Below are 25,406 nucleotides of genomic sequence, written 5' to 3' on the forward strand. Positions count from 1 at the left end.
GCTAAGGCCATTTTTTTCAGTGATCTATAGTTTCAGGTGCCCATTTTGTGCACTCAGGGTACAACTCCAATCAGCTTCTGAAATTAAGTCCAAAGTAACTCAATAGCACTGTGTATCATTCGACCAGAAAAAGTAGTCAGCATTTAAAAGTGTGGCTTATAAACCGTATTTTAGAAATGGATGTCTGATATAAATAGGAAATAAACTTCTACCAATATATTTGTTCATGCACACACAGAGGCATTAACAGAAAGCATTATCACAAGATAACCAATTCGCAAAACTAAGGAGAATTCAGAAAAAGAGTAGACATTTATATAGCATCCACATTATGTTTAGATGGAGTACTGTATTCTACAGCTAATGTATATGCAAGATGAATTTCCTTCTTGGCAAGTTATTCCTATTACCTCAAAAGACTTTGGTGCTAGTCAAGGTCCCAGAACAGTTACCAAATTTGATGTATGATGTGGATTGTTTTCAAAGAACACATTTCTCACTGAAAGACATAGCATGACCATCTGAAACTACTGCATGATTTCACTGAATGATCATAGGTGCTGAGAGCTGAGGCCAGAGTTTCAAGAAGTGACAGAAAGGTTTGTGCTTTAAGCCACTTGTCTGGATAGGGGTTCAAGTCTCCCCACCTGGCTCATCTTTGCCACGTGCAAAGGAAGAACTCCTACATCTAAGTGCATGGAAGGAAAGGGCCACAGATGGGACAAATGCCTGCACTGCTCTGGAAATCCAGTTATAAGCAGAGACCTCTACTAGAAAATATGCTTGGATGAATCAATCACTCTCTTTTCCTGATGCTGCTCATTAAAGCAGGGTCTGGATCCTGTTTGTCCCACCTCCAGATGTCCATATCAACTGCCATAAAAGTCTTTTTCATCTCTGTGTTGATTTCATACAAAAAGTTATACACATTGGAGAGTTTCTAAGAGGAGACTTTGACAAGGTCTCAGTCAGCCTTGACTTGAATTGGGGACTTTTAGTTGAATTTCTCTTTTTAGAAGCCTTCCTAAACTATGAGGCAGTAGTATATTTAGTAAAAGTCTTTATTCGTCTTTTTTATCTACCTGTCCTTTTGGAACTGGCTTCTCTGCAACAGCTCACAGTTAACAGCTGTATGAGCTTAGTGAGGACTTACATGGGAGACAAAACTCTGCCCCAGTGGATACTTACACATTTAATGTTAAATGGAATGTAAGTCATTAAGAAAAATTCTCTACAACATCTCTTTAAAGTACCTTTCAGCGATGTATAAACCTTGGGTTCCTTGAGGGACATGATGGACTTCGTTCCTTTGGTGGACACTTCAATTTCTATTCTGTTAAATGAAAGAAGGACACTAGAACTACACTCCTCCTTTTGTCAATCAATCTCTTCCATTTCTTTTATGCTGTGGGGTTTCTTATTACAGGAATCCAAAACCGATATGTACAATTTTATGCTTGAATGATATACTGTAAAGGAAAACATGAACTAGGAAACATTCCAGATAGTCTAAACTATTTTTTCTTGATATTTAGATTAAGCTGTCAAGCTAAAAACCAAAGTATTCAAAAAATCAGAAAAATTCTATATGGGACGAGTCATCGACCTCCATCACAGATGTATAAGGCAGGCAGCACTAGGATCATTTATCTAGTGGAGAGAAATTTGTGATCTTATCTAGTATATTGCCTATCAATTTATATAATGTGCATAAATTACACTAATTTCTCACATGTCTGAGAAAACTATATAGAAACCCCAATGAAAATTACAAAGTTCCAATCTTTTACACAGTAAGAAAATAATGAATTATTTCTTACAATGCATAGGACATTTTCTGTTTCATCCACTTCCTGAGATCTTCTGGAAAACTTCCCTACTTCCCATGCTCTTCACTGCCATCAACCTGTTCTCATTAGCTGGAGGGCTAGTCCAGATTTTGCCCGGTTGAGAGGAACTTCCCAGATCAGACTGGTTACAGTCAGCACCTGCAGGGAGCATCCTGTCTGCCTGTTTGCTCTTTCTGTCTACATGCAGTTGTGGTGGTCAGTCCTGAGTGTCCTCCAGAAAATGTAAGATCTTCCTATGGCATATTTATCCTGATCATCTTGTTTCTGGCTTTGCTATAAAATTGTTTGAAGAGACCAGTACTATCAGTAGCAATGCTAGTATTCATATGGTGAAAGGAAAACAAGTGGGTAAGCAATAGTGTTGGAAGAACTCAAATATGGTAATTCTGGTAGAAAAACTGCTCTCCTTGTTATGAATCTTTTGATGATGAAACATTCCCTTTCAGGTTTTGTTTGTTACAACTTCTAAATAAGAAAGAGCAATGTGAAGGCAAAATTATGTAATTACATTAGAGGCAATGGCAGATGTTGAAAATTGTAGTAGAAGGAAAAGAAATAAAGGATTAATGGCAATTACAATTGTAACAGAATCACCACCAGTCAATTCAGGTGAAGTCAGGTAACAAGAGCAGCAATAAGGAAAGAAGAAAAGATAACAATTATGAGTTTCTTCCCTTCTCACTAAACAGACGTTCACGAAGCAACCATTTAACCTCCAAGCATTTGAATCAAAGTTTCCTATTAGTAATCATTCATGGATATTGCTCAGCAGAAGCAGTCTATGCACAGAAGGAATTATGCAAACCTGAAGTCAGTTGTTAGTAGCAGATCCCCTAGTTAAGAGTTATGCTACTCATCTTCATTAGTCATCTCTAGTTTTCCTTCTGCCTTATTTTAATATAGCTTCTCCCTTCTATGTCACTACCACAGATGAGGTAAGCTTGGGCTTTGAATCAAAAAGGCAAAATAATAAAATATGTTCTATGGATAATATATTCAAGCATTCCTTGCACTAAGTTGAAAATACAATTCAAAAGTTAAAATTACATAACCTAACATACCATGTTGAAAATACATGAATGTTCTGTGTTGCAGAGGTGGTTCCATAGGAGTTCCATACATTCGTTGACTGAAAAATTTACTATTTTTTCCCCCTTTAACATGTGCGTAATGCTTCAGTGTTCCGTAGTTAAAATCTGTTGTGTTTCACTGAAGTCTCTGTCCACAGCTATACCTTCTCCTAGGCTGAGACAGCTGTGAGTACTTGCTCTCTCCTTTTTGCCTCTCCTCAGGGCAAATACATGAGGGTACAACCATCTCTGAGTATTTTAGGGATTCATACTTTAGGGATAAGAAAAATTAATTGGTGGGGTGCAAAAAGCAAGGAAAAGAAAAAGGACAAATAAAGTCAACAAAAATTAAGGCAGAATATAATTACAATACTAATTAGAATAGTTTTCCAGTAGGAATGGATCATTTAAATATGAACAAAACACAATAATGAAAGACTCTACTGTTGGGACATCTCTTTTACTTGCCAGGCTGTGCTCTGAGAATAGAGCTGATAACATCACCAGATTTTTTTCCCTATCTATAATTCCAATTATTTTATTGTATTTTTATGTTTTATTTGAAGAACACTCTTTGATGACATTACCAATCTCTCTTCCAGCTTAAATCCCAGTACTACTGCTTTGCAAATTAGAAAGGGTGGTGGTGGTTTTTTTTTATTTTATCCTTGAGAGTGTCCCGAAAAATAACTAAAAGCACAATCAGTATGTAGAGACCTTCAGTATTTTTAAAGAAAGCAAGGAATAAAGTAATTAAAAATTGAAATTCATGTATTTTCACAGATTTTTTGTCCCTTAGATTTTCTGTTCTTACAACCAATTGAACAGAGTAATTAGAAACTCTGTTTTTCAATATAACTTACTTTGGAGGAAAAGAATATAAAGTACAGCTTTACCATAACAAATCTAAATGGAAAAGCTGCAAAAACACTGATCTGAGAACCAACACAATATTCAGTGAATTTCTGAATTCATGCAAACAGGAGAAAAGCATCTACCTCAAGATTGGCAGCAACCTCCCCGGAGCCCTCATCTAATTCCTGTTTGAGTATCTGATGCCCACAAATGCAATATGATGCAGTAGATGATCTTTTAGGTCCCTTCCAACTCAAACCATTCTATGATCCCATGATTCCATGATTTATTTACATATACATGCAAATTTAGCCAACTGACACATTGCTTCAGCTGAATGTTTGTGTAACTACACACCAGAAGTCAAACAGCTGGAAGGTGAGCAAGCATCTTTTGCACAGTACTTGAAGCCTGGCTGAGTCCCCACTATGTGCCTAATCCCCTCCACGTGGCCAGTTCTGCAAGCATCCCAGTGACGGTCGAGGGATGAGCAGAGCTGAGAGGGAAGGTCTGCGCCCTTCCACAGGATACCAGCTACTGCAGCGACAGACTGCCATTATCACTTCCTCCTGACTTAGTCTTTGCAATACCGGAGTTCATTAGTAAAAACAAGAATACTGAAAAACTGCATAGCTAAAATGGGTCCATAGTATAATCATCCAATTCAATTTTTAAAACTAGACTGAAACAGGAGCAGCAAACCATCTTAAATCTTCAGATTGATAAAAATAAATCTATCCTAAACCAGAAAGCCTTTGGTGAAGTCTTCTACGTTCTCACAAGATGGAAACATAAACACTTTTGAAAATTTGTTTATAATTGTTTTAAGATTTTACTTAAGTTTTACTTACCAAATTGCCCATATGGAAAAGGGAAATGTAACCTCTAATTATGACCACAGAAGAAGTGAAATTCTACTGCATGGGTTTAATTAAAGTGGATGGTTCATCTGAAGAGATTTTTTTTCAAAATTCATAATGATGGCATTAGCAAGTTATTAAATATGAAAATTAACTGAGAATATGATTTGTTTTGTAGGGTTATAGGGTTGACTAATCAATGCTAATGATTTCCTCACTAATACTCTGCTGCAAATTTCCTGAACATCAGGAAATACTGTTTCACTGTGAGGATGACTGAGCATTGGCACAGGTTTCCCAGGGAGGATGTGGGGTCTCCATCCTTGGAGACTTCCAAAAAAGCTGTCTGGAAACAGTCCTGGGCAAACAGCTCTAGGTGGCCTTACTTGAGCTGGGGGATTGGACCAGATCCCTTCCAATCCTGTGATTCTATGATTCCATGAATATTTACTTTGTCCCATCATGTCTTTTATATTATACTTGGTTTCAATTTCAATTTCAATTCCTTAATTGGTATTTTTATGAATGCATCTTAAAAAAATAATTGCCCAAACTCACCGTGCTCATGGAAAGGTATCATATGATTTTATATTGCATTATATCTCTAAGCACTATCCTGTGTATCATGATTTTTTTGGTACGGTATGCTTTTTTCTTCTCCGAAGCAATGATGAACACCGTTCTGAAAATTTGTACTGATCTGCGGCAATGATATTGCTCACTGATCATTGCTTCACTTAGTATTTCATATCTTGTCATTTTCCCATAAATTTCCTGAGGATGTGCTGTATGTAAATGCACACTTCAGTAGCAATCAACCATTTGCGTGAACCCATATAAAGAGCATCGTACCAATGCTTTCGGCACTATCATTAACATAAATTGCAACCTTTCTAATATCAGTTCTTATTTACAGCTGACAGGACGGAGGAATTAGCCATGTGTAGAGTCATTCCTGATGTAAATCTCCATACTTAATGCTATTTAAAAAACATTTTCCAGCCAAAGTATGTTGACCTGTGGCTCTAGTCCAGCACCAAATTGAAACAACAAACTAGAACATTGCTATAAAATAAATTGGAAGGAAAGATTCTGTAACGCAAATACTGAAATACCAGTATATGTGAAAAAAATTATACTATCATACACTTAATATTGTACTGGCCAGATTGGAAAATAGTATCTCTTATTTATAGAAATATTTTTATAAAACCACCAAACATCAGGGCAGTTAAAATAACAGGTCTCCTCTCATCCCTGTCATTACATGTGTTAGGACATGAAACCACTTCTGTCACCAAACTTGAAAAATAAGTCAAAAGCAAAATTCAGTCCCTGGTCCTTAAAAGCCAACCAAGTTTCCATTAGAGCTGTTGAAAAGACAGTTAATTAATTGGCAAATAAACAAGATCTGTACTTTGTTATTTAGTGTAAAAAGCATAATGTTATCAAATGACAGCAACACTTCTGGGTGACTGCAGGATGAGAATGGCTGTGCTTGTTCACTACAGGAATCCATTTTCTAGTGAAATGTGGTATAATTCAATATGACCTACAGACACAAATACACTATATCATAAATTATAACTGTAGTCATTTTACCTGGTAATTACCTTAATGAAAATAAGTGCCAATAATAATTGCTAGATTTGTTAATAATTCAGATAAATTGTGTCCATCTTATTCATGAATAAATACAAATCAAGTAGGAACTACGCAAATGTGCTAACTTGGGATGAGTCTGACCGCTGTCAGTGTAATGCAACTTGGACCCAATCACTTTTGGTGTCAAAACATCTTTCACTTCTGAAAATATGGGGTTTAGCTGAAGACACTGTTCATTGTCAATCTCAGCAAATTGTTTAGACCAAGAACAACTGAGGGGAAAAATATAAAAATTGTAATTTATTGTTTTATATTTTGCGGTTATTAGTTTATACTGATTAGTTGCAAAATGTGAAACATATCATATTATCATAATTTCACCTGAAGAAGTTGACCTTTGAAAACCAGATTTTTTTTAACATTTGTTCTATTTTTCTTCACTTTTTTTCCCCCAACATTCAGCCAACCAAAAATAATAATAGCCCTATATCAGCTGTTGTAGGAGACTAGCAGGTTGGGCAGTTGGTAGGCTCAGCTAAGGCAGCCATGGAAGGTGCCAGCAATGATGATGATTATATTATATGCAGCATATGTCCAGTAGGAAGTAGACTGAGACTATCCATTCATCTTATCTTGACAGCTAAACAGCCACACTGTAAAAACAATTTTCAGGTACTGTTGTTTTGCCTGGGATCTGAAGGGGTTAGACCTGGATGAAGAACTCAGTGTTCTAATATTTTCAAAATTTCCTTTACATGTTAGTTTTCAATTAATAAAACCAATTGTACTACAAACCTTCAAACTTTTTTATCTTCTTCAGTCACAGACTTTGAATTAAATTGGTACGCGCATTTAAATTAGAGTTAATACTTAAATTGATCAGCTGTCCTTGGCTGAATCCTCTAGGGAAGCTCTAGGGAAGTCACTTCTTGGACTGTGCTTGCTTTTAAACTATTTTACTCGGGTAATTTCACATCAGAGAGTGAAAAGAGTACCCACCTCCTCCAAAAGCATATGAAGAGATTTTTTAGTGCATCCCAAAGCAGAATTTGAGAGTTCATAGCTCTTTAAAGGGCTAGTCCAATTTCAAAATCACTTTAGATTAGGACATATTTCTACAAGTGGCATGTGGTAGTGTGGTGTTCTATGTAGATCAAAGCAAATGTGGGTTTCCTGAACCCTACAAGTCATGTGGTGTTTTCTATGAAACAGTAAAGCAGTTAGTTCTAAAATGCTATTGAATGAAAGCAACAGCAGCTCTTCTTTCCCTCCCAGTCCAGGACATGCCCAGACACTCAAAGCCATTTTGTTCCTTTTTTGACCTACAATTTGCTCTGCATTTTCAAAAGGCTTCCTTTTTAGAACACAGCAAATCCCATTAAATTAATCAAAACCTGAAAACTGCTTATGTGGCAAATTAACTTTTCAATATTCTACTGATTTCAAGGAAGTTACAGTAGATGTGGCTTTATTCAACTTAGAATTCTGAAGTACCGTCCAATTTTTCTAACTGCATAAAGCTATTCAACCATTTTTACTGTATCACATTTTTATTATTCTGTACCACCTCCATACTTCCTAGAATCCTTCCATAGCACTCTCATCTTAATTTCATCAAATCTAGCTAATATTAGCACATTAGTTTCAATTAAACCAACTCCAATTTGAGAATAAAGTAAATAAGCTCAACAATGATCCCTTCAGGGTATTTTTGATGGCTGCCATAAGCCTTTCAGCTACCATATGCACAGAGTGATTTGGATTCTCCATCATCTCCTAAAATTGCACTATGTTACCCTCCTCCCAAGCAGCTTTCAAACTCCACAATCTCCCCACAGCACTGCTGATGTATCATTCCTTTATCTTCTCCTGCTAAGCTTTGATCCTCTCTCACTGCCCCTGCTGTCCTTTAAACCCCTGCCCATTTCTTCTGAAGAGTCTGAAAACAATGAAAACAATGAAAACAATGAAAACAATGAAAACAATGTGAAGAAGAGTGATGCAAAAAGAGAAAAGAAGCATCCCAAAACAAATTTTCATAGCTTGAAAAATGATCACTGGAAGCAATAAGCCTGCTACATGTATTAATAATAATTAGTCATTAAAAAGCAAGCAAGACAGGAAGAAAGAAGTAATCAAAACCACAAAAGAATGGACTTAAAACAGAATGAAGGAAAAAAGGTAGAAAAATTAAAAAGCTAAAAATTAATTATACAAAAAGCAAAGATTTTCTTTAGCATTGAAGCTATACACCAAGAAGTATTTTTTTTCCTTTGCATTTTTTTCTTTACAAAGTTACTATTTAAATACTGTTGAAAATTTACAGTGTATATTGTGAATATTTTTAATTCTCCTGACCTCCTGAAATGTCTATTTTGGGAAAGAGATAAGTCTTAGAAATATTTCAACAAGTTTTACTATCAAATTATATAGAAGAAAAAAAAACCTCTTCTGATCTGTTTGAAAATCCCAATGATAGTAAAACATATGAGTAAAACATAGTAGCAAAGTATGAGAGAAAAATATTAAATAAATGTGTTAGGTTAAGTTTATTTATAGAAAGAACATCATACAATAAGACATCAGACCAAGCATTTCCCTTAAATGTTAAAATGGCTAATTTGTGTGAATATCTATATCCCAGTAAAACTCAACAGTCAGGAACCAACAAGAATTTGCAGTGTCGATAATCCAGGGATTGTAGTCTCTATTTAAATTTGATACCAGCTTTTTGTAGGTTAGGCTTTTGATTAGAGATTAATAATATTGTATTTGAATTAAAACATAGTAAAACTACAGAAAAGACATTAATGTAGGAGGAATGTGGGGAAGTTCCTATGCAGAATTTATTATAGAACTCTTCATCATAGACTCTGACCAAGTGTGGCCTGTTACAGCAGTCCTGCGTACACACATGTACAGGCTTAGGTACCCCTCTGGCAATCACTGGTGATACCAATTTTGATACATTTTTTCAGACTTCTGTAACATTATTTTTGTATAAGAAAATACAAAACAGAACATAGCCCTACTTTTTCTAGAATGACATTAATCCCAGTCACTATAATTTCTTAAGCTCCTCTTTAAATAATAAGTAATCCCTTTAAGTGGATTATTTAAAAGCCAGAGAAAGAGAAGGTTGCTCTCTGTAACTCCCTTTCAACTTCATTCACAAAACCTGTTTCTTATTAATTACAGATTTTGCCCTTTGATACAGAACTAAGCAAGCTATTGCTTACTGTCTTGGATAAACCATTATAGCAGGAATACACTCGCAAGATGTTCTGTGACTTGCAAACATGCTACTCCTTTAGTTTGTAGGAACACGAGCGATCTACTAACAGCTTCTGCAAAGTGAAACATAGTCTTCCAGCAAGAATTATGCCTTTGTCTCCATTCAAAGCCACTTGCATATGAAAGTGTCTTTTGTGGAAAGCCAAAGAGGGGGGTTGCACCACTCTGCAGCAGTGCTGAAGGGAGCTAAGGGCTCCCAGTGTCCCCCACAGTCCTCATCTCAGGGCATGCCAATCCCAGGAGCCCTGACTGCAAGGGAAGGGTACTTTCTGGAGTGCTTTGCCACTCTGGCCCTTCTCTAATTCCCATTGGAAAACCTATCATAATGACTATGCCTCCCCTCCTACCCACGTCCATTCATTTACCTTGGAAAGATATCCAGACCTTCGGGGAACAGGGTGGTCAGGTTACTCAGGGCACGTCCAGGCTGTATTTGGAGGTCAGGGCTCTAAGGAGCACTGCAAATGTTCCTGCCTTGAGAAGAATACTCAGTTTTACTCTCCCTTAGTTCTCAAACAGATCAAACCTAGCGCCACGTGCCTGGTGTTTGAAACATATTCATTTTGATTAAAACCAAAATATTTTATGAATCAAAGCACACCTTAAAATGGAAGAGCAGAAGAACGGGGAGATTTATGAACACAGAAAATGACAAATTGAAGATGGCACTATTTTTACTGATGAAATACAGAGGCATTAGGAATAAAAGAACAGCTAAAAAGATGCTCACCATCCTACTCCACTGAAATGTCATTAATAATCAGTCTTAATACTGGAGATAGGACTTCAGTAAGGTCCATGTTGCTGCCATCAGTGTTGCACTGCAATTAATCTCAGAGAAATCTCAAAGAATATCCTTCAGTAGGAGAGAAATTATTTTAAAATTTATTTTGATTATGCTCATCTTATTTATTCAAGATTTTGCCAGCAAGAAAGCATTGCTATTTTTTCATTTGTTGACAAAGAAGAGGAGCTATTCTATTATCATTCCTCAGTTATAACTCCAAGCAAGGATTACAAAGTTTGGGAGACAGAGGAAAAGAATCCTTTAATATATTGAATTGACAGGAATTTTTTTTGCATGTGTTTGCTCTTAAAATATAGATAGACGGTGAATTCCTGATGAAAAGGATTACCGAAGTCAGCATGACATTCAAAAAGACAATCCAACCTTTTTCTCTAAGCATTAGTTCATATAGTTGCACTACTTTGAACAAAAATGAATCTTGACAATAGTAATAATGTAAAAATTGGAATTGCTTATTCTTTCTCCTGTGTGTACTGGAATCCATATACAATACAAAACACTAACAGTCAGCCCACAGAGGATGCCAAGTGATTTGACGTAATGGGTAACTGGAGTATCTCTCTTTTGTCCAGGTGTTACTGTACAATACGAAATCTGCGTGTGAGTCCAAAGAAAACTATACGTTGACATGAGATGCTGCATGCAAACGTGGATCAATTACCTATGCATTTCTCATTGAAGAATATGTGTATATTCAGTTGCTCCACATTATGAGATAAGTGGATATTAGGAAGAAGTTCTGCAGGTAAAACTTTATCGGAGGAAAGACCTAATTTGGCCTTTGACAGAATTCCACAGTTTCCACTCACTAACCTTCTTTGCTTTTTGTGTGTTCATGAAGTCCTGCTGGTGTTGCAGATTTCTTGTACTTGAACATGATTGTGAACAACGGAGCTGGCCTTCAGGCCACAGATCAGGGTGCAGGGTGCAGATCAGAGCAAGAGTCAAGATTTTTTTGGTTCAGTGAGATTAAGCCTCCTCTCTGCTTAGCATGGTAAATCTTGATCTGCATTGATCATTAAGCTGTGGCCAGCAATTCTCTCAGTTCCTCCAGACTGCTATATTCAAACACACTTTGCACAGAAATCTTTAATCAAACCAATCCAAAACCCCGAATCCAAACAAACCAAAACTCTCATTACTTCCAACTCCCTAACATCTGGAGATTTTGTTAAGATATTTTTAGATCTATGGGTGAAAAATGGCAGAGTGGAGCAGAGTATCATCACAGATGAATTATATGTCCGACATTTTTTTTGGTCCGCTTGCAATTTCAGATTTTCCAGAAAAGAAACTGGTTCAGTATCTCTTCCAAACATTCTTGCTACTTGACATAGTGCTTTGCAAAAAAATAATGAAAACATAGTCCATGCCATAGGGGACAGATGATTAAAAAGAAAAGAAGCTTTGATCTGTTACTCCCATGGCATTCAAGAGTAACATCACTGTAAATACTATTAAGATTTTACAAAAGCGAAATCAGAATATGTTACAAATATCAGAAGTAGAGAGACAATAAAACATCAAAGAGGAATGAGTAAAGGGGAAAGAGAAAAAAGGTAAAAAGAATTTTTGCGATGTACTAATGTTAGCAGAAAGCGGAATTACTGATTCTTAAGGCGACTGGTGAAAAGATTCTGTTTAATAGTATAACATGTTCCAAAATACAATTATTTTTGTGAACACAATTTAAACTTGATACGATTGATTCATTATAGCTATTAATTTATGCAAGTGCTTTGGTAGACATGTCATTTTAAAAATAGCTTGACAGATATTAAATATGTCTGGAATTTATGAGTTAGTAAGATCTATCCTATAAGTTACATGTATCTAATTCCATATCTGTAGCTTAAACAAAGCATCATCATTGCTGTTGTGGCAATGCACAGGGTCCTAACAGGCTGCAGGTGAAACCCCACTATTAGTTGTGGAGCATATGTTTGCTTTACAGAGTCCATGTTGACTACTAAAACATTCCAGCTATTTCTGCAAAGCAGTATTGGGGTAGGCTTCCAACAGAAACTAGGATAATGGGTCTTTTCTAGGGTAACTGAGATAACAGCATGTACTAACCAACTGCCACCTTCTGAAACTCATTATAATTTAGCAGCTAAGTTCATAACTGATTCCCAGTCTTTAGCTGCTGCTTCTGAAATGCTGGATTACCTTTCAATCTTCGTGTTAGCAGCTCTATCTTCATCATCGCACCGGCCAACAAATGCCCAGATTCAAACTTTAATTTCCACTAGTAGATATGGTAAGCATCCTTGTTTTTTGTTTTTTTTTTTTTTAAAAAATCTTAGATCTGTTTTTCCAGAAAATACAGTTAATGATTTTTTATTCCTATTCCTACTAATCAAGTGAAATATCTTTTCCACTCCTTCTTCCAAGAATCTAAGGAAGTGATCATGAATCATTTTTTGCTGGCAACACAAATTCTTTAAAAATAAAAGTTACTGTCCATATGCCAGTAAAATTTGTCTACCTTACAGAAAATCAGACATTAATTAAGTTCTTTCATCCTCTCACATCGAGCAAATCTCACATAACAAAATATTTCAAAAGATACATTGAAAAAGGATCTTGTTGGACTAATTCCTTCTAAGAAGTAGTGATCATTATCTGGAGGCCATCTCCTCTTACATAAATTCCTGTATGTATTTCCACAATGAATTTCCATACGTATGGCTTATGCCACAAGCATATAAAGGCACAGAAGTTCAAGAGAACAATATACTCTCCTCCCACAGATTATAATGGCAATGACGCTATGTGAACCTGATTTTAAAATAGGTTGTATTTTTTGCATACTCCCTTTAACCTTTAGTAAAATTCTGTCCTCATACAAGGACAGGCGATGTTGGCTGGTTTAAGTGACACTATATTAACATTAGCAAATGTATGCAGGCAGAGTATGAAATCATTGAAGGGGATTCATGGAAAGAATGGATTATATTATAAAGAAAATGTGGGAAAGTAGGGAAAAAGAATGCGGAATTATTCACAAGTTTCAGAGACAATTCAGAAAAACACTTCAATAGACTGATTTGATAAATAACATCAAGCATATGTACATAAAAGTGCAGTAAAGAAACCCCTAGACATATTGAAAGACGTATCAGTCTTCATACTTCAAACAGCCACACATATGTTAGTAATCATACCGTATCCATTCTCAAGTTCATATGCATTCTGCTGTGTTCCAGAGGTTTATCTGATGGACTCAGTATGAAAAACATGTATGATATAAGGGGTGGGATCTGATAGCATTACTAACAAAAATAGTAGTTCTTACAAAGCAGTTAAGTACTTCCAAACTCCAGCCATTAACTAACCACTGTTCAAAGAGGCTCCTGAGAAGCAGAAAAGGCTTTCCAAAGGTAAAACCTAATACGGAAGAGACTACTCAATGCCCCAGGCTGTCAGCTGGGAAAGCTCAGGTTAGAATTCAGGAAAGTCTAACTCTACCTTTCAGATAATCAGTAAAAGTCACAGCCTCCAGAAATGAAATGGTATCATCTCATCCATGAAAAAAGGGCAGGCAATGTTTCAATAATAGTTGAACACTTGTCTTATAAGGCAACACAGGGCAATGAAAAAAAGGCCAAGAGAAGTCCATAACACATGGAGCTCTGTCTTATTCATTTGTTTTATGCACTGGAAAGTATCATCTTCTCTTAATTGCATACGTTGAGCTTGATACTTCATACAGTTGTTTATGACAGACATTCCTCTCAGGAATGGGAATGAAAAAAGAAACACTGGATATTTTTACTGCGTATTTGAGTAAGAAAAAATACTCAGAGTAATGCGAATGAATTTAAGATACGGGTGAAAGAGAAATTCTTGTCGAGACATGCAATGATATACCATCTAGATCCAGTTTGTCTGAGAAATTAATAAACTAATCTGTTTCTGTCATTCATCAAGAAAGATGACTTTTCCCCAGAACAACCTGGGTTCATGAAGAAGCAATGTCTGTGACTGTTTCTGTGAAAGCAGTAACCATGAATGGTTTTGCACAGTTTTTATAAAACAAGATTCAATACAAACACTGGAGTAATTATTGCCTTCCTCTATCTTTCATTTAAGAAATAAGGATAGTGAATCTTTTCCTGTAACAGGCAGAGCACATTTACAGAGAGAGTGGGTATGAGAAACAACCAGTTTGGAACATTCTGCTATAACTGCAAAGTTAAAACTCAAATGCACTACTTTTTCTTAAAAAGGCATAGCAAAGAAACTAGGGCTCACAGCACCGCAGTTACACTTTCCATAGAGGATTTCTAATACTCACAAAGCTCTTATCAGGCACTATTATTTCTAACAAACACCAAAGCAACATGTAGCCCTTTTCACTTAGTGATACTGGATAAAGTTCAATTGCTACACAACAGCAAAGATAACTTGGAAAAATAGCAAAAATTGTTCACTAGCTAAAAGTATGAAGAAGATAAAGTGAAACTAAGAGACTCTGATCACAGTATCAAAAAACCTCAAAGGAATTACTAAGAGACAAGCAAAGGTGCAGAGTGAAACAAAGACATGAGTGAAGGGTGTATTAATAATGGACTGGAAAAAATTACCTCTTAACCATTTACCTACCTAATATTTACCTAGGAGGACTGACATGTATTTCATGAGAAACATTAATTACTGTCTGCTCCAGTTCTACAGCAACATGATGACGACTAAGGAAAAAAGAAATCTCCAAAAGCTGTTGTTTTCTACTTCTAGGACATGAGCATGTAGATCAGAGTGGAGAAAGGGCATTGTTCCTGCTACCCTTGTGCTTGAAAAATCGCTAGAAGTTGAAATCAGCTTTTCTAGAACACTGACAAAGAAGAGATGAATCAATAAATTTCTTAAGGCTGGACAAGGTACATGAAAGCTTATGGGTATGTTTTCTGAAAACACATTGAGAACTAAATGCTGAAGCCTGAGCAAGTTTTGGAGCAGCTTCCATTTATCATTGTAGGACTGCAGAAATCCCATTCCTCTCCTAGACTCTTTTTGAAAAACTCTTGTTAAGCAGGAATTGTGTCTGCAACTAGCATTCTAGATGAGTTAATGTCTAGCGATGTGAAAGTTTGCATATTAAGTTCTGATTTGGATGGCCACTTAGGAAAAATACTACATTGCAATTTTTAACTTTGTTTTTTATCTGTCTAGCGATAAATCACATTTACTACTGGTATTACAATTGCATTACTGTAACTAAAACAACCAAACAGCAAACTAAGTTTTCTATTTCACCTGTTAAACTCCTGAATTCCTGAACTGCTGTCTCATTTCCTTCAAAGACAAACAGGCATGAAACAGCAATTCATGTACTGCAGTAACTCTGTTTTATGCTTTTCATATGCTGCCTGCGAGCACAGTGAATAGGAATAAAAATTGGAACACAACACCAACAGATCTTTTTCTGGTCTCTGTATCTATCTTTTTAGCTCCCACACTCTGATTATTTGTTACAGCTCCTACAGCTCTGGGAAATGACAGACTCACAGATCCTGTGAATGCAGCAGCCCTCCTCCCTTCAGGTTCTCATTCCCAGGGTGAAGGGAAGAATGGCAGAACCAGCATGCTGTTCGCTCCCCATTTTGGAGGCTGAGATCAGTGGCCCATGAAGAATTTCATACCAAGGAAGTCACAAGCAGGTGTTATTAGGAAGTCTAATGACAACAGTGGATGAAGATATAATTGTATTAACTAACATTCTGCATTCTATTAGTATATTGTATCCTTGTCCTCTATATCACTTTGTTTCTTACAGCAAAGAAGGGAAGCTTCTTCCTATAAAAGCAAAGTGATTCTATATCCTGTGTTGCCTCCTTCCCTCTTGTTAACCAGCAGGCACAAAAGAACTTTCTTCTGTCTCCAAGTTCCTGTTTGCAAATGAGGGAAATGTCCTATCACCTCCCATACCAACTGGAAAGTGTATGGGCATCAAGAACTCAGAAAACAGCTAGCTTTCTGCATGTCCTCAATACTAAACATATCATTATTTTCTCAAAATGGAAGTTTCCAAGGAAACGAGAAGAAAAGAGGATATGAGAAATGTAAATGTAAAAAGCAAAACAAAACTAAAAGTCTGGTGTTTGTTTTTTTAAAAAAAAATACATATACATGTACCCTGTTATTAAGTTGCAATTATGATCCATGGGCTTATAATTTCATTCATTTATTAACAGTAATAGTTACTTGGATTGCCAAGACCAAGCCTCTGTCGTGCTAATTGCATCTTCACAAAGGAATTCCTGTTCTAAAACACGTATTATCTGAATAGACAATATAGACATTAAGAAGTGTCAGCCTCATGTTGACTGAACCAAAAAAAAAAAAAAAATTCTTAAAGTCATACAGGAAATCTGTTTCAGAGTCAGAACTGAGCACAGACCTCCTCAGTACATAGTTAATTGACATAAAGACTGTGAGATGACTGCGAGACAACTGCATCCACTGAAAGCTCCCTGCTTGAAAATGGCTTCCCCAGAAATTTATAGTGTACCTATAGTTTCATTGTTTATTGTGATACCATGGTGTATTTTCAGCAGAAGTGTCTGGTTCTGTGCTTTCTTAAGAAAGTCACCATGCTATATTGACTAATTTTGCTTTTCTGATGACCTTTTGTTAAGAATTTGAAACAGACACTTAGGTCTGAACGTAATTTAAAACATATTGGGCTGCAAGTTCAAAACAAACAAACAAACCCAAAACAGTAAGGAAGGAAAACTGCATTTCCGGATAGCCTTTACTTACTACTACACAAGGACTGTTCATCCAGCTTTGAGCAGAAAATTGGGCCAGATGACCTTCTGCAGTCCCTTTGAATTTGAATTATCCTATACTCTTATGAGATTCCTGGTTTTGGGTATGTTTTCAGAGGTCAGTTTTGATTTAATTTACATGGAATATCTTATTACTGGCTTCCCTCAGACTAAGTGCAAAGGCAATGGTATTGTGACCTGTAAAATCACTCCCAATCCCTATTGCTGGCAATGATATTAATCTGTTATCTGGGATGTACATGTTATTTTGTTTGGATGAAAGCCCATGATTAAGAACAAAAAGACATGGACCTGGGAGAATAAAGACTCAAAGTCTAAAACTCATAACAGAAGAATGAGAATACTTAGTCTGTACAGACTGCCTTTCATGTGTTGCTCTCAAAGCAAATGACAATGAGAATTCTTTGACCACTGTGTCTGCAGCCAAAAAAACCCTGTAACAAAACAGATTTATTAATATGAAGGCTTTCCACTGCATTACAATAAAACACCCTATTTAAGCTATCATTAGCAGAAGAACATATATAAGTGCAATTGTATATACATTTACCTTGCCAGGAAATGCATAACTAAAAGCAGCAAAAGTTCACTGATGGCTAGTTAATTACTTGCCATTAATAGATCAATAAACAGCTTCAATCCTGATTTGTTTAAATGTTAACTGAGCAATTTCTCCCTGAGAAGGAATCATGTTGTAAAGTGATGCAATCTCCAAGAGGCAAAAAGGTGAAAAAGTTGAGTAGCTGCACTGTCTTCTCTGTTTTCTCTACTCTCTTGGATGCAATTTAAAACAAAAGGATTAGTCTATATCTGAGTGGTTACTTAAACATCTGAAAGGTGTAAAGGAAAAGTTCTGACCTAGAAAATCATCTGTGGTCAAGGCCACAAATGCTATCCTGATCCCATGAAGTCTATAGAGGTTTTATTACTGGCTTCAATACAACCAGGATTCCACTTCCTGAGGAATACAGAAATGTCTTTTTTTTTTTTTTTCATTTCTTTGTGTGAGCATCATACTGCAATGATTTATATAGAAAGCTCTGTGGTGGAAGAAGCCACATGAGTACTTGGAGCTGTGCTGTGAGATGGATAGGGTGTCATAATATATATAGGAAATAAGGCAATCCTCAAAAAAAAAAAAAAAAAAAAAAGAAAAGGAGAACAAACAAACAAAGGCGTGAAAAATTAGTTCCTTAGCTTAGAAGCCATAGACTGAAGCCAAGAACACATAGGTTAGAAAGAAAATGTATTCCCCACTAACACACTAATCACTGCTGTGCTATGTGTACAAACCATTACAGGTGTTATGTAAACACTGCAGTGTGATTTTTTGTTACTGTCTAGGTTAAAATGATCTGCATTTGTTGTTTCTGTCTCTCACTTAAAGGAAAAAACCAACCAAACAAAACCCCACACACCCCTCATAGAATATCTCTGAACACTCACCTTCCAGACCAAAAAACAGGCTTATAAAGAGTTTATAAAAGAATTTATCTTTCCATATAAAAGGTGAAAACATGAAGAAAGAGGTATCTGCAAAATACACCCAAACATTTCTCAGAAGCTTAAAAATGCAAATATCTGGAATTGATCATTCCTTAAAGAAATTTTTAGCAAGTTATTATTTTGTGTGCTGCTTAATCTTTTAAATCTAGAAGCGAGGGCAAACATCTGCAATTACAGTATATATTTCTTTTATTATAATATAAATATATACTAACAAGTACAATTTGGTCCTGAAATAATAGTCTTAAAAGTTCTCCTTAAAGAAGGAGAACATAACACTGTACTCTGTGAGCTTTCTATGCACATTATCTCCAGCTCTGTCCCTAAGTAAATTTGCCTCTTAAATACCTGCCCAAAGGTACATCCACGTAGTACTTTTCTGAAGCATTTGCAAGCAGGGAGCTTGTATCCATCAGCAGAATCTAATCATAATACTTCTAGTTATGAATATGATTCAGGATCCTATACATTAATGGCCAAGAAAGAAGAAATCATTTTACACTTTGCAGAGTCTCTGTGCTATGCTAAATTAAGCAAAATAATAGCAACAGAGACAAACCATGCATGTTCAAAAACAGCAGGGAGGAGGGAGAGGAGTAACAAGCTGTGCTGGTTTTGGCTGGGAAAGAGTTAATTTTCTTCATAGTAGCTGGTATGGGGCTATGTTTTGGATTTGTGCTGAAAACAGCGTTGATAACACAGAGATGTTTTCATTACTGCTGAGCAGTGCTTACACAGAGCCAAGGCCTTTTCTGCTTCTCACACCACCCCACCAGTGGGATGGCTGGGGGTGCACAAGAACTTGGGAGGGCACACAGCCAGGACAGCTGACCCCAACTGACCAAAGGGATATCCCATACCATATGACGTCATGCTCAGCATGTAAGAGGCTGGGGGAAGAAGGAAGGAGGGAACGTTCAGAGTGATGGCATTTGTCTTCTCAAGTAACCGTTATGCGTGACAGAGCCCTGCTTTCCTGGAGATGGCTGAACACCTGCATGCCCATGGGAAGTGGTGAATGAATTCCTTGTCTTGCTTTGCTTGTGCAAGCGGCTTTTGCTTTACTTATTAAACTATTTATCTCAACCCACGAGTTTTCTCACTTTTACTCATCTGATTCTCTCCCCCACCCCGCCAGAGGGGAGTAAGCGAGTGCCTTTGTGGTGTGTAGTTTCCAGCTGGGGCTAAACAACGACACAAGCATTACAGTATCCATTAACTAACGGAATGCTTATGGAAATAGGGATAAGATGCACATGCATGCCAAATGAATCCTTATCTATAGCACCATAAGAAAATACACCAAAATAATTTCATGAGGGGCAGCAGCTTGAAGTATAACACTGTAAGCATCCAGACACTAATCTGAAATGCATTTTAATTACTCCTATCACAACGAACTCACTTCACAATCACGAAAATGTGTTATATGTTTCCACTTACAACCCCATCTTCATTAATTACCATTAAAGACTTATTTAACATCCAATGCTGTCATACACAATTATAGCATAGATAAAGTACTAGGTACATATTAAAAGAATTTCTAAAACTGAATTCCCTCTTTATGTGCTGTTTTACTGATTCTGGAGCAACTATTGCTTTTGTCTTTATCAGTTACAGGTAAGACTTGTTGAGGAGGCACATATAGCAAGCAGTCCTAGGACTGTTCTCTTCCAGTAAAGCTACGCAGCAAAAGGAGACACTTATAATGAATCTACTTGTAGGTAACAGCACATCATATTTCTCGCACAACCACAGTACTGACCATGCCAATCTCTACAATGTGTAAGGCATCTGATTACCCACAGATACTCTGTGTTTAAGAAACTGTTTCAGAGACATTAGTGGGAAAATTCCAACCCTCATTCAGCCAGTGCTCTTTCTGACTGTGGCATATGAAAGCTGACAACCAGAAATACAGGAGAAACTTCAAAGCAATTTTTCAGTGCCTCTGTTGATTAAACTTTCAAAGCTACCCTGTTTACCAAAAGCCTCCTGCTTTAAGGAGCAACAGATCTGAGAGAAGAACACACAGGATTGTGGTGCAAAAAAATTCGTTTTAGTAGTAAGCAAACAGGCAAAATTTCCTAAGAAAATACTTTATTCTGTATTTTCAATTATTTACCCATTGGTGAACTTTAATGAAGTTGAACCAAGAAGTATGTTCACTGAATGGAGTGGTCTAACAGCAATATCTGTTGAATTGTTCAGATAAGGTTCTTTAACACTGTATTTAATTGATATCCCATTCTCAGCCTACCTGGTGTATTCAGCAGCCGCGACATCTTGCAAGAATAGGAGATAAACTGCTCGCAGTATTCAGCACTACTGGTAATGGCAGAAATCTGGTCCATTGTTGCACTGTAGTTGAGCTGCAGTACAGATAACTTCTCCGGGCTGTTACCTCCTACAGAAGTCTGCATTTGCAGATCGTGGTACACAGTTGTCCATACTTTATCCTCTGAAAGAGAGGAGGGAAAGACAAGACAAGAATTGGTAAAAGACAGACAGGGGAACTGAATTAAAATAGATCTAGGCCTTTGACAAAAGGTAAAAATGTCCAGCAAGATATTTTGTGAGGGGGTAGTGGGGAAGAAGAGCATTGCACATGAAAAGTCATCATGTGAGAACATAGTTCTGACAACTATGAACCAATGGAAGGAAGAAACCCTGATTGCCTTTGTAGTTTTGATAACCAGTATACTATGTGAGAAGACTTCCTTGAACGACTGATGCTAATAGTGACATATGGAACTCATAAGGATTAGCTTTGATCAGAAATTGATTAGAAGGACACAAGGTTGATGCACTAAAGATTCAAGGTTTCTATGGGACGAGAATTCACTACGCATGGTAAGTTACTGTGGGATGGAGAGTGACACTGCTTTGCAGTACTGTGACAACAGGGATGCACCAGATTCTTATTATGATTATATCATTCAGTGATTAATACTGAAAACACTGCAGTTTATCAAGGTTTCCACATTTTTACCCAAGCTGTGTTCCTAGGGTAAACCAAAATTACTGCTTATGGAGACTTGAGTATTTTACTATAGCAGCACCATAGGACGTCATTGATTGTGGTTATGGTACGGACATCAGCGTAAGAAATAATAGAAGTAGGATACAATGGAAATACAAAAGCTTCTGTTTAGCTGTGAAAAGATAAAAGGAAAGGGGAAGGACAACCTCATTTTGGTGATAAGAAATATAGCAGCACTGGCTCAATCTCAACACTTCCCATAGCCTAGTGCACATGCAAAAAGTGTGTAATATCCAGCCTACAACAGACTCTGTATGCATTATACTGCTTTAAACTACTGAACTAGAAATGTTAGTGTGTGCCATTTGTCAGTAGTTACCAGAGGAGATTTAGGTTGAGATATTATAATAATACAATAATACACTACACACTCCTCTTGTTGGAAGATTTGTGGAAGTCGGAAGGTAGTTTAGAAAGGAAATAAAGAAAAGGCACAGAAATTTTCCTGTTATAGAACAACCACTATTTTTTCTTAGAGGGTCATTCCATGGAACCAATATGAAAATACATTATTTGAGAAAGACACATGATTTCAGATTTAAAACAATGAAGATTCAGTCAATATTAGTGATACTGTCTTCCTGTAAGAATACTACCACTTAGGAGTGAAGAACTTTTAAATTCAAGTTGACTAGCTACCAGAGTAAAAAAAAAAAAAAAAAAATCTCAGCTGATACTTACTACTCATAGTGTCCATCTTAAATAGCCAAGGACTGAAACAGGTCAATCTTCCTCTGTGTTACCACAAAAGACTGACAGTAAATAAACCCCAGAAAATTCTCTTTTTTCTATAGATTATCCTTTAGCATATTACCACAAAGCTTCCTAGAAATTCATCAAGTTTTGTCACTAAGATTTATCATGTCTAGTTCTTTCACATTTTAAGTTGTTTTTCTGTTTTTCTTTTAAATTTTCTTTCTGCTGTTTTATATACTTCTACTACTGAGGGCCAAGCTAAAGAAACGTGTCTTGGACTTGGAATAGGAAATGCAGAACTTTAAAAAAATGTGTAAGAATCCATTCTGGTGACTTGAACTGGCTTGCACAAAAGCACTGTTTCCCAGATGAGCCAGCCAGGCCTTTGCACTAGACAGTTCAGCTGTTCCTGTAGCACAACACCACTGACCACAGTCACTCTTCCAGAGATGCAGAGAGGAAAACATGCCATGTTGCTAACTTTGCTGTATTTATCACAAAAATGGATTCTCCAGGGAGATCATCTGGCAGTTTCAGAGAATACCAATTCACCTGACAGATGTGCCTTACAGCAATAAAACCCATAAAATGTAGTACATAGCAATATGTTTTCAATTCATCTATGTTAATCTCATACCTGTTAATGCAAATCTCTGAGTCATTCCAAAAATTGTGGCCTGATACTGTGCTTCAATATTTTTAACTACATGAAAATACTTTGATAAACTGAGGTACTCAAAAGTGCTTCAGTACTTCTTCACCAAGTTCACAGAAACATGCTTACATACACTGACGAGTTTTGGTTGTGATCCAGAGTAAAGTTATCTTGCCATGTTATGACTATTCTTATCTCCAGGACTCTGTACTCTGCCTTATTTTCCAGTCTTAATTTTCACTGCATAATGTCAGGCTACTTTGGATTACATGGACTCATGTGGACCCATGTGTTTGTAACCGATATGGTACAAGTCTTTCTAATCAGATGTTCGGAGATAAGGTAAGTAAAGCAGACGGATCCTCCACAGGGAGTAAGTATCACTAGCCAAATGAGATGAAATTCTGCAGATGATGCAAGATGGTTATTATTTTAATATTCATATCTTTAGTCCAAAGCTTTATATCAAATACAATACTATTCTTGCACCAAGAAAAACAATAATTAAAAAAAAAAGGCAGGAGAAAGGAAGAGGAATTCTTATTTCTGTATTGCTTTAATACCACTCCCAAGTACCAAGGAAAAATTTGTAATAGTCACCTGTCAAGTTATATAGAGAACACAACACAGTTTCGTTGGGAGCCTGGGATGGCAGCTTACTGCAGATTCACTTTCAAGAAGGACTGAGATCGTTTATACATTCACTGACAGCAATGTCTCATTTTTGGCAGAAAACACTGTACATGTAAGAGCGCTAACGTTTTAGTAAGGCATGTACTAGGCCAGTTAGAGCCTCATCTTGGATTTCTGAGCCAGCAAAGACTCCTAAACTAGCCATTAGGAAGCCATAAGAATGCCATTAGCAATAACAGCTGTGATAGGCATTGTGTCTGTGAAGGGCATTCCTTTCGGATACTGGATTCTAGCTAATACAGCCCTGACATTTCTCCTCCCGATGAGTTTCAGGCTTTACTGTGGCACACTGTATGAAAGAAGATAGAAACGTACTCGTGGATGGATCTAGGTTGCCTTTATGTCAGTCAAACGTATCCTCTGAACCACTTCGGAATCTTTCTGTTGAAGTACAAGTACTACTAACAGATAAAAGTTTGTTGCACCTTGTAATGTATCTATGGGCATAAAGTCAATAGCCATTTCTAGAAAAGCGTCTCAATGTCCTCCTGGTGCTTAGAAGATGATGAGAGATACCTGACCAATTACTGGAAGGAAATCTAGCTCCCATTTCACCTGCAACTAACTTGTTGACAGAGTGGCTCAAATGATTGAAGAACACTTGATCATAAGCAAGGAAAAAATTACTGGCTTACCGATGCACAGGGCACTCCCACTGGCAAGCATGAAATCAGTTACGTCAGACTCACAATGAACATAGGATAGAAGCAAGGGATACATAGAGGCTGAACATTCATTGACATTCAGCAAGCTGGCTTGTCCAAAATCTGGAAGCTGAAAGATCTGTGCCCGCAGGTCAGGCACAGAGAGTGTGTGGAGGAAAAGTTGTGGCTGGCATACAGGAAGGAAGCTCCTTCTCTGGGCAGGGGAATTTACACTCTTCCCACATTTTTCTGATTTAACTAAAAAGCCCTGCCACGAGGCATAGACTGAGACAGTCTGGAATGACAGGGTCTTTCCTCAGCTGGAAAAACACATTGATGATCTAACAGGGACACAATCAAAAATCTGTCTCCCCTCCCCACCAAGAGCAGACTCCTGCATCTCATACAGTTACACTAGTGGGACTGGCCTTAAGATGTCTGGAAAGGCTTAAAGGCCAGGCAGGAATCTCAACCTTATGTATTGTGTGCTGATTACAAACTGCTTTTTCCCTTTTAGTCTTAACTATTTGTTAATGCGATAATACTTCCCATGGAAATCAGCTAGACATTTATAGCTTGAAAATAATGCCATTTTGGTTGCCATTTATGGTTCCAGTTTCTCAGAAACTGCTTGTTAGTTGAGGCCATTCTTCAGAATGATTGAATCAGCAACCTGCTTGCAGCCAACTTCCCTTACAGAAAAGGTAATAATATAATATATTATATAATATATAATATAATATATATAATATAATAATATAATTATAATATAATATAATTCATACTATCATCTCAGATACCTCTATCATCACCATTTATGGAAGTATTCCCATGTAGCTGAGAACAGAATGCAGTAGTCACAGTTAATATATCAAAATCTGCAAGAAAAGCTACCCCTCATTTTCTGCAATAGTACACAGAAATCTCATTTAAGGTACACAGAAGTGAAAAATTTGTCCTAGTTAACTGTAATTTGATATATATTCCTTGCAATTACAGTTACCAATACTGGTAATACTGTTCCCCTAAT

General features: G+C 36.8%; 1 protein-coding gene across 2 annotated transcripts in view; it reads right to left on the reverse strand.

The window, feature by feature from the left end:
• The window catches only part of CNTNAP2 (contactin associated protein 2), a 1,227,525-nt gene that overhangs the window by 321,636 nt on the left and 880,483 nt on the right, over positions 1–25,406 (reverse strand). For both annotated transcript variants that reach the window (XM_054815498.1, XM_054815497.1), the window contains exon 13: positions 20,906–21,106. In XM_054815498.1, the coding sequence (XP_054671473.1) occupies positions 20,906–21,106 (201 nt within the window). The remainder of the gene's footprint in view (positions 1–20,905; positions 21,107–25,406) is intronic.

This window comes from Grus americana, chromosome 2 (assembly GCF_028858705.1).
Source record: "Grus americana isolate bGruAme1 chromosome 2, bGruAme1.mat, whole genome shotgun sequence".
NCBI lineage: Eukaryota > Metazoa > Chordata > Aves > Gruiformes > Gruidae > Grus > Grus americana.